Consider the following 10,631-nt stretch of genomic DNA (forward strand, 5'->3'; position numbering starts at 1 on the left):
GAAACTTGTGTATGATCATGATGATGTAGACTTCTTCTCAATGATCATGTTGGTGTAGACCTTATTGTTGTCGTGACGTAAGCTTATTGCTCTCAATGTTCTGCATCTATTTTTTGTGAACATATCACATTTTTAGAGGCCATGGTGGATGCGAGAGAAGAGTTGAGAAGAGACGGGCTGGAGGAGGAACAAAGGTTATCTTATAGTGCCCAAGGGGGTAAATGAAATATTCCCAACAGCTCTGGGTGGGGTCATTGCTGCCAAAACCGGCTCTGCTTACATGGCTATGGCCAAAGTCGCCATTGGACTTGGTCACCCACAATTAGGACTCGCAGTGGACAGTTTATTTAGTTGTAGGATTCAGATGTGCATTTTCACACCTCGAATACTTTTAGGACTTACGGTGCATTTTACTCAAAAAAAAGGAGAGCGAAGACAACAACAAAAATGCAATGAAAAGTGCGTTGTTGGCATTTTGTCAACGAAAGAAAAGACAATATCCAGAGAAAAACAAAGTGATTCATAAATTCATTTGGAAAACAAACAACCCACCGGTGCAGTTCAATGTCTACAATGTAGTAATTATTGAAATAAAAATTATAACGAAGTCCACAAATTTATTCTCAGTCTCTCATCTGAGTGATTATTCTGATTATGAAACGGAAATGATAGAAGGCGCATCAGACGGTGATAACCCTCTTGGCATGGACGGCGTCCTTGATCTTCATGATGGAACCGTAGACATTATTCCCGACGTTGTCGACGGTCTGTGCGGTGAGGTTCCCTCCAATCAGGCGTGTCTGCCACAGGACAGAGACGAGAGATCCGCGGTTCTTCTGGTGGTCTATGGGGTCGGCCGCGGAGGGGTTGGCATCAAGCGGATCAATCTGCATGTCGCCGACGCCGTCAGGAAGGATGGCGAACCCGGAGGGCGGCAGGGGGAGAGAGGCACGGCTGCCCCCATGCATCACGTCCTTGAGCTCTCCCGCGTCAATCGGAGCGTACGCCACCACCATGCACGGCGCGTCGCCGCAGGCCTGCTGCAGGATGAGCTTCTTGTTGCAGCTGGCTCTACCACGACCACGACCCTGCGGCAATTCGAAGAACAGATGGCCAACCGTCAGATATCCATCCACATTGGTGCGATCGATCACAATGCGGACCGATCGAAGTAGCGATAAGAATGTTTGAAGCTCGGATGCAAACCATTACAGCGGGGCGAAGGATGGAGACGCCGCCGAGAGGGAACTGGGCCGTGGCATGGGAAGCGTCCTCCTGCACGCGCGCGCCCTCGGCAAGCAGCACGTCCCACTCGCCACGGCGCTCCACGTCGCAGATGTAGTCGAACACGCGCTGCGGCGGTGCCTCGGGGAGCCACACCGTCGTCGTAGCGCACAGCACGGGCCCGGCCGCCTGCTCTCCCGGCGCAGCGAGCGTGGTCACCACGTGCATGCCCAGCTGGAAAGACTCGTCGCGGCCGCGCCAGTCGGCGATCTTGCGCCACGCCTCGCCCCTGGGCGCAGAGATGGCCGCATAGAAGCTCTCCGTCATCCTCCGTGCCAGCTCCAGGACGTTGTTTCGCCCCTCGGGCGTTATGGCACCACCTGCCGTGAATGTTTCAGAATTGCATGATCATCTGGACTGGATGCATGTATATGGGTGGATGGTGTGGTGTTGGGGTTTCGTGACTCACCTGCCCTGCTGATGCCATAGGCGGGGCTCAAGCGCTGCGCAAGGAATTCGCACCTCCTCTGGAGGGATGTCAGCCAGCGGCGTGCGCTGAAGGTATGCCCTGATCTCAGCAGCGGGTGGAGCGGCGCCGGCATGAAGCCCTTGTCGTACTCCGCGTTCACGATCATTGCCACCTGGAACGAATGCGCAAGGCACAATGTATATGATATATCCATCATATTACTACTTGTTTGCAGCAATATGTCAGTAGGAATTACGAAAATTCTCAATATATATTATACTACAAGATATGTATGGTCCACATTCCTGAAGTGCGTGTAGAGATGAGAGTACCTTGCAGTAGCCATTGTTCATGTCCTTGATAAGACACCCACTGGGCAGCACCCGGCAGTCCCCCGGCAGGCCAGTGTCCCATGCTCTGAGCTCAGATGTGCCATGGGCATCAAGAGACACGTCCACCACGGCCCAAATGCCTTGCTCTATCATCTGGCACTGCCTCGCGAACTTCACAGTGCAACTCGACACCCCTGGCGACAGCACCCTAAGGCCTGCATTCAGCTGCGATCGAACGGATTTTTTTAGTAACGCAACCCATATAACCAACTACTAGTATGAGAGGAGAGCTATTTTGCAGCGGAACTTACCAGTATGACCCCCCCTTGGCATATACAACCGCGGCCGATGTTGCTGGCGGAAACACTTGACACGATATCGGGGAACGTCTCAAGCCAACAGTTCTGCCAACAGCTCAAAAGTCAGAACACACACAGCACAGGGACAAGTCGATCATATGTACAGTAAAAGAGAAATTACGGGATGAGACATATGGTAGCACTAGGTGTGTCATGTTACCTCGTCCATGAAGATGCGGACAAGGTCGGTTCCAGTGCACATAACCATGCCAGTGTCCCGAGTGCCATTCGCCGTGAACCCCGGCGGGGGGAGCTCGAGTAAGCCTGGGACCGTGGTCGCGCGATACAGCTGGTGGTCCAGCACCTCGCCGCCCAGGGCCGCCGGCTGCCACATTGGCTCGCCCTGCTTCATCAGCATCATGAGCTCGTTCAGCGCGGCGAGCACGTGCCTCTCAAGCGCGGCGTGCTCCGGGCCGCTGCCGGCTGCGGATGCGCAGCCGCCGGGAGCACAGTGACCCACGGTGTCCGCCATGAGATCGTCCTGGCGTGGCGGCAGCGGCGCCACGGGGTCGACGTTGAGATCGCAGAGGATCCGTGACGGGCCTGCAGTCCCAGCAGAGACGCCGTGGAGGTAGGCCGTCCTGCGGAGGAGGTCGGCCTTGAGCCTCTCGTTCTCCATGTGTAGGCGTAGCAGCTCCGGCGGGGCCAGCGGCTTAATGAACACCATCGGGCCTTTGCATGTGGGGCACGTCTTCTTCAGCATCGCCGCCTTCATGGCTCGATTCTCTTCTGCTAGCATAAGGTTCTCCGTCCGGAGCACCATGTTCTGCTGACGCTCATTCTGGTTCTGCATTTAGCCATTTCAAAGGGATTAGTACTTGATCAAATCTTGTGGCAAACATCAATCGAAAGTTAAGACCGGCCCGTACCTTCTTTGCATTGCGTCGATTCTGGAACCAGAACTTGACCCGAAGAGGATCCATGCCCACCTTCTCGCCGAGGGCCATACGTAGACTCTCATCGGGGTGGGGACAATGCTGGAACATGCTGCACATCACCAGAGAGGATTGGTTCATATCGTCTTTGGATCTATAAAATTATAGTATATTAAGTGCATGTTTATACATACGCTTCAAGTTCCCGAATTTGGCGGTTTGCATGCCTGCCCCTCTTCCTCGTGTTGCTAGCACTCCCGGCACCGGTAATAGCTTCATCCGCGGTAGCAACATCGTCATCATCATCCATCGTGCCCGTGTTGCTGCGGATGAAGTCTTTGTTATCGGTTGGGATGCGGGGGTCGATCTCATCATGCACTTGGCCGTTTTGTGGTTTCCACTCTCCAACCATGGCGACCTGCTTAAAAGAAATAGCATGTCAAAAACATTACGACGCACGGATCAATAGCTGCAAGAAGTAAATAGTAGTAAAACAAAATCCTTTAATACGTTATAAGGTTTCTAGAAACTATTAACGTGTATGTTTTTAAAAATCTAAAACAGAATATAAAAAGGGAATACGAAGGGAAACTGCACATGATTAACAATTATGTCTATAGTAAGTGTGTAGTTTTATTGCATAAACTTCCCAAATAATTCTGCTATGCTTAAAAATAAAGTTCAGTTCCATTACAATTGACTACTCACAAAGAGCATGTATATAGAATTAAACGTAAAAAAGGTTAAGTATGTTGCTACTAGTTTGTTTACATTAATTGTGATGCCATGGCTCTAGAATTTACTGAAATCCCAACTGGCAAGGAACTGACAATAGTGGAAAATTTTCAAATGGAATGAAAAAAATAGCTCAACTATCATATTACAACACAAAACTAACTTCGAGGACCCATTGTATTTTGTTTTGTTAATAAAATGTGGCAACGGAGGATACTATATGTGCTGGGTCGAAGGAGAGAAACCAATAACTCATATATTGCCTCTAAACCTTATAGATGAAAACATACATCTCATTAAACATCCATTGGATGAAAACCAGAGCAGCACTGACCCTCTAAAGTAAGCAAAGCCAAAACCTATTACTCAGAGAGAAGTTGATTTATAAGTGAACTTAAAAAACTCCGATCTACTCCATTAGATACTGAAATCTAACAAGATCTTCAACTAATATGGGAAATCAAGTGATGTTTGATCCTATGGAGAAATGACTTCAATTAAACGATAATAACTTTACCTGACTACCTTTATTATTTTGGACACAACAACACAATCAGATCTATAGAATCAACAACAACACTACCAATAGCAAATAAACAAATCTAAGATCTTAAAGCTTGCTTAGGGGAGATAGGTAAATGCAATATCGTCTCCACAACAAAGCAATTCAATACCAATTGTGTCAAAGAACCCACACTCGACTTTAGACATTGTACATCTAAAAATTAAATTAGAATAGGTAAATAGAATGCTAAATGATCTATTCCGTAGGAAATACCTTTGGCGGGCAGTTCTTCTCCTTGCTTGCGAGCACAACATTCGATGAAAACATTATAGCTAGATGGCGATACGAATGCAACCTCGACGTCTTGTGGTGCAGATCAACCAGGACCGTCGGTATTTAAAGGCCATCCGACCGACGGAAATGTCTATACGGTCCAAAGCCGTTTCATCCATTGTGGTAACGTAACCTCGTGAGATTCTAGAAGGGCGGTATGATAGGTGTCCATTAATGACTCCCTAAGCATAATGTAGACTAAATCGATTCGTATCGCGGAAAATATTCTAAATTAATATAAATTTTATATTTCTACCAAATATAATGTGGATATCGATCTATGCATTGATGCCCTTCTTCAAAATTTTACTAGATTTCTGTGTATATCTGTATATTTATTTTGTTTCATTATTTTCGATTTCCTAGAAATCAAAATTGATACCCCTTAATTTATTATTTGTACAGAAAATCTATACTTATAACCAAAGGCAAGAATATTGAAGATTCGGGTAATAGCTTGGCAAACATATTCTTGTTAAAAAAAGTGTCACAACATACACAACCTGGCCCTAGTCCGACCCAAAAATCCTAGCCGAGTCAGGTTGGGTCCATGCCTCGTTGCGCAGTCCGAAAGACAATTCAAGTCGGGGCGGTCTTTAATTTTCAGATAAAAAAATAGGCTGGCCTGACCCAATGCTAGAAAATTTATATGGGACATTAGGAGTCATAGTTGTAGGAGTGAAGATTGCATTACTAATGATATAGTCAAAATAGAGAATAAGTAGTTTTAACACAAGTATAACCCTTGTTCGGTCGTGGCCCCTCCCCTGATTATGTAATCCTAGCTCCACATTTTCCTCCTAGCTCCTCTTATCAGTCAACGCAATGATACATGCATTTTTGCATCACTATTGCATAAGATAAATTGCTCTTATACTATACATATTTAGCCATGGTTTCTACTTTTTAACTCTACTCCTTTGTAATTGTAGACAAACATAGGCAGGAGAATTTTCAGCGGAAAAGTGCACTTTCATAGAGGAAATCCAAAAAATACTACGCAAACATATACATCAAAGGATTGAGGAGCCAGAGGGCCACCCCTAGGGGAGACTGGGGGTACACGGCAAAGCCAGGTCGTCCTCTCCTTAAGAAACTTTTGTGGGTTGCATGAGGGCCACCAATCTCCCCTTTGCATCTCCTTAAAAGTGAAGTACCTATTCTTCCTCTAAGAGCACGGCATAGTTTTCCCATGATTTTATGAGGCGGTGGACGCCTCTAGAGCACCTTAGTTTCTCTCTCATAGTGGTGATTTTGCTAATTCTGGCACCTCCAGGGAATCAATGCCTTTATCATCACCAACAACAAGCCAACATTGGGAGCATTGTCATCCACATGATCCTCAATAGAACAACATCCCGAAACTCGTCTCCATTAACAAAATCCATGTGCAATTGGTGTAGTTTGGTTATTATGATCACTTCTTATTGTTAATTGAAGTTTAGAAGTTGATTCTTTAGTGTTTATTTGATGCAAGATTTCTACTTTAAGATTTCCATCATTTTTCATCTCCCGTGAACATTTTCATTTGACTGACTTGTGATCAGTTCCATCACATTCTTGAGGACATGGAAGAAAGCCTGGTGCTGTAAGTCATGTGAATTTGCAGTAAAGATTCACTAGTGCAGGTAGGTTCTATACAAATAGTTTTTACCCCCTTCCTGCGACGAAGTTTTAAACCAACGCCTTGCCTATGTGTGCAATAGGGGGAGTCCATCCCACATGACCCAGAAATTGCCGGCGATAGTTCCTTCGGTCATACACGTATGGCAAAAAGAGCTCATGTGCAATCGGGCGAGCCGTCGCAAACAATTATATGGGTGAAATCGTGTGAGATGTTCTTAGCATCCCACACAGTGAATCCCAGACAAACATTTCTGTTCGGACGTACATCACACATAATTTCCCGCATCACATCGTCTGTGATAGTGTTGCCATAACAGGCAGTATTTATAATTTTATCATTTGCATCATTGAATGCATCACGCACGATGCCTAATTGTATGGCATAGGTTGTCCATCACACACACTTTTTATGTGAAAATGTTTGTGCAAGGTGGCCTAATGCAAACAGTTGTCCGGAGGAAGTCATGTGTGATTGTTCATTGATTCAACATGCCTACTTTCTAGAAACTATGAGGGTTGTCTGAGGTCATCGTCCACGGGATTGTCTCAATAACCGCATGCAATAGAAAAACCCAATAAGCAGGCATATTGTTTTTAATGCATTTAATAATCAAATTGACATTTCATATCAGACATACAATATATTTCATTTTCGTATTACGGCTACCAGGATTTCATAATTGAAATACATCAGAGTAAAACATCATATAGCTTCAACACTCAGTTACACCATATAGGCATATAGCAATCCCATTACACAACACCACCGAGTTTCACATGCAACATCTAAAACCTTCGGAAATTAGCATCATCGACGGTAGATAGGCAGATGAATCTCGATTCATCTGAAAAACTACTGAAGCGGAAGGCGGATATTGAGCCTTCAATGATTTTGAACTTCCTCGCAACTTTAGGCCAATGCTTGTGGATGATTAACTGCCCATCCTTCGTCCTCTTGAGGAAGAATTCCATATTGTGCCGTGGGTGTTATATGAATACCTTCCTCGCCTCTTGACCATACAGGTGATTTGAGAGCTAATCATCAGTGAACTGCTTTGGAAAGGCATGACAACAAAGTTTTGCATAAATACCTTCTCTAAATTTTAAAATGACGCAAAGGAAGAAAAAAACAAGGTATAAGAGTTAGTACCATATTGTAGTTGACTGATGTCTTCTTCACTATGCAGACAATGATCTTGTTGTTTTTCGTCGTTAGTTTATTTATATTAACAATCTTTCTGAGTTTTTTTATGGACAACTCCTTTCCCCATATGCAAAATGAGTTGAACAATGGATCTAAAGCTCTGACAGCAGGACCTACATGTGCAAGACCAAATTACTAAAAAACTAAATATTAGAATGGTTCCTAAAATTGCACAATAATATGCTATTAGCCAAAGGACCATGTATGTGCAAACCACGATGGTAAGCCTTAATGCCTCCCATTGTTTCCATGCAAGACACATAAGGTAGTTATTTATCAGGTTAAGTGAGTGTTGGCATACTACAAGTAAAATATGTTGATGAGAAAATAAATACATTGCAGGTCCAGCAGATTAATTCGAACCACATGGAAAAGCCAGTTATGCAAACCAAGCATGCTTTAGAACTAGGAAATTGATACGTCTCCAACGTATCTATACTTTTTGATTGTTCCATGCTATTATATTATATGTTTTGGATGTTTAATGGGCTTATTATGCACTTTTATATTATTTTTGGGACTAACCTATTAACCGAAGGCCCAGTGCAAATTGTTGTTTTTTTGCCTATTTCAGTGTTTCGTAGAAAAGGAATATCAAACGCAATCCAAACGGAATGAAACCTTCACGAGGATCGTTTTTGGAACAAACGCAATCCAGGAGACTTGGAGTGGACGTCAAGGAAGCAACAAGGAAGCCACGATGCAGGAGGGCGCGCCCCACGGGGGTGGGCACACCCCCACCCTCGTGGGCCCCTCGTGGCTCCACCGACCTACTTCTTTCGCCTATATATACTCATATACCCTGAAAACATCCAAGAGCACTGCCGGCGTTCTGGGAACGGGGGTCCTTAGACTTGCTTACCTACAGCCTGCGGCATGGCTCGAGTGGGGGCCTAGTGCGGCCCAGCTTCATCAGCTCAAACTCAAGACCCTCGCGAGGGGCCAAGCCCTGCGGGGCGGACGATAGGAAGCTTCCTCAGGAGCAACCTCATCAGGAAGGCTCGTGAGGAGGCGGAGAGATCAAGGCAGGGGCACCTCGCGAGGAGCCCGTGACGCAAGCCATGACGATCGAGATCAGGCGGGCGCCAGGCGGGCACCTGCCTGTGCAGTGTCCTTGTTTCCCCTTCGGTGCAAAGGGAACAAGCACAGTCCAAGGCATCAGACAAAGGTTACCATTCCGGTGCAACGAGACCAAGACCAGCAGAGCGGTAGGACGGAGGTCATCGTGGAGCCTAAGACGGCGTCATCACCAGCGCTTTTGGCAGCCGAAGACCACCTTTAGCCAGGATAACTTGTACTAGATGTTCACCTTCAAAATGGCCAATTGTTGGCGGCCCTTCCCGCTCACATTTTGGAAAGAGGACCAGGGCCTCTATAAGTAGGACTAGCCACCATAGAGGGAAGGGGACCCGGGACCAAGTAGAACATACCACACCAGCTCAAGAACACCTCTCGCGAGGCCGTTCTTCCCCCTGTATTGTTCATCATCAGCCCCCAAGGCAATCCACCACACCACACACTTGAGTAGGGTATTACACCACATCGGTGGCCCGAACCAGTATAAACCTCGTGTCCTCTGTGTGTTCTTCTTTCCAGCCTAGATTTCTTGTGAGCCATAGAAGCGCGAGTCGGTAGTGGAAAGATCTCTGTGCGCACCCCAGAGTTCGAACCTTAAGGGTCTGCCGGAACCCTAAATCTAACATTTGGCGCGCCAGGTAGGGGGTGCGCCGGAGTTCTCCCTCTCGACGACGTGCTCTCCACCAACATCGCGTTTCGCCCCCATGGCAGACAACGCGCCGCCCGCTCCGGCAACTGTTGCCGGCACTGGGGCCGGGGGGCTCCGAGCCTTGGCCCCCACCTTGCGACAAGTGCAGTGGCCGCAGAAATTCAAGCCTGAGACACTGCCGCGCTACAACGGCGCGATGGATCCGCTGGTTTTCCTGCTAGCGTATGAGGAGGCCGTCCTCAAAGTCGGGGGCGACGACCGAGTGATGGCCAACTGGTTCCCCATGGCCCTCGCCGGTGACCCGCACGCATGGCTCCTCCACCTGCCGACGGCTTCTGGGACCTCCTTGGAGGAGCTGCGCGACCTCTTCCTCGCCCGTTATGCCGCACCAGTGCCGCCCGTCGTCGCAGCTCTCCTGGGTGGCTCACACGCACCACCCTCGAGCCGCCACGTCAAGCCGATCACCCATCGGATCAGCACCGCCCCCAAGCGTTGAGAAGCCCTCCCGGGCTGGGTGGCGCCCGAGGCCGATCTAACCTTCGACTCGGATGATCACCCCATCAACCCCATCGGTTCGGGCGCACTCCCGATGTTGTGCACACCCACCATCTGCCAGGTGGCCGTCACCAGGACCCTCATCGACGGCGATGCCGGCCTCAACGTGCTCTCGATGGAGGCCTTCAGCCTCCTCCACGTGTCGCCAGACCGGCTTCTGCCTAGCAGGCCTTTCTCGGGTGTCGGAGTCGGTTCCACTGCCTCCTTGGGACAGATCCGCCTCCCGGTGACCTTCGGCACCCACGACAACTTCCGCACAAAGCTGATCGACTTCGACATCGCCCCCATCGGCCTCCCCTACAACGCCATCCTCAGCTATCCGGCCTTGGCCCGGTTCATGGCAGCAACTCACCCGGCGTACAACCTCATGGAGATGCCCGGAAGCAGCGGCGTCCTTACCATGTCAGGAGACACAAGGGATGCGCTGCAGGCGCTCAAGCTTGCCTTCAGGGCGGCCGTGGTGGCGTAGCCCACCAGCACCGACGCCCTTGAGCCCAAGGGGGCTGCACCGGCTAAAAAGAAGCAGCTGTTCACCCAAGACAAGGCGGAAACCAAGCAGGTACCGGTCGACGAGGACAGGTCCACTGACGCTACCTTCACCATAGGAGCCAATCTCGAGCCCGAGCAGGAGAAGGCCCTGGTGAGGTTCCTGCGTGCGAACAAAAAGGTGTTCGCATGGGAACTTGAT

General features: G+C 48.3%; 1 protein-coding gene across 1 annotated transcript; it reads right to left on the minus strand.

The window, feature by feature from the left end:
• Positions 1 to 680: 680 nt before the first annotated feature.
• On the minus strand, positions 681 to 3,671 carry LOC123082240 (homeobox-leucine zipper protein ROC8-like). The gene is made up of 8 exons (XM_044504607.1): positions 3,454 to 3,671; positions 3,254 to 3,371; positions 2,924 to 3,171; positions 2,337 to 2,439; positions 2,026 to 2,250; positions 1,694 to 1,865; positions 1,381 to 1,604; positions 681 to 1,088 (listed from the first exon to the last, which is right to left on the minus strand). Exons 1-8 carry the CDS (start codon positions 3,669 to 3,671, stop codon positions 681 to 683), a joined length of 1,716 nt encoding a protein of 571 aa, XP_044360542.1.
• Between the last annotated feature and the right edge of the window lie 6,960 nt (positions 3,672 to 10,631).

The sequence above is a fragment of the Triticum aestivum genome, chromosome 4A, assembly GCF_018294505.1.
Source record: "Triticum aestivum cultivar Chinese Spring chromosome 4A, IWGSC CS RefSeq v2.1, whole genome shotgun sequence".
Taxonomy (NCBI): Eukaryota; Viridiplantae; Streptophyta; class Magnoliopsida; order Poales; family Poaceae; genus Triticum; species Triticum aestivum.

Coding starts and splice junctions, on each gene's coding strand:
- LOC123082240 (XM_044504607.1), bottom strand. CDS start 3,671: ATGGTTGGAGAGTGGAAACCACAAAACGGCCAAGTGCATGATGAGATC. Junction 2,440..2,923: donor TCTGCTGGGACTGCAGGCCC/GTCACGGATCCT, acceptor CTGACTTTTGAG/CTGTTGGCAGAACTGTTGGC. Junction 1,089..1,380: donor TGCTGTGCGCTACGACGACG/GTGTGGCTCCCC, acceptor GAATTGCCGCAG/GGTCGTGGTCGTGGTAGAGC.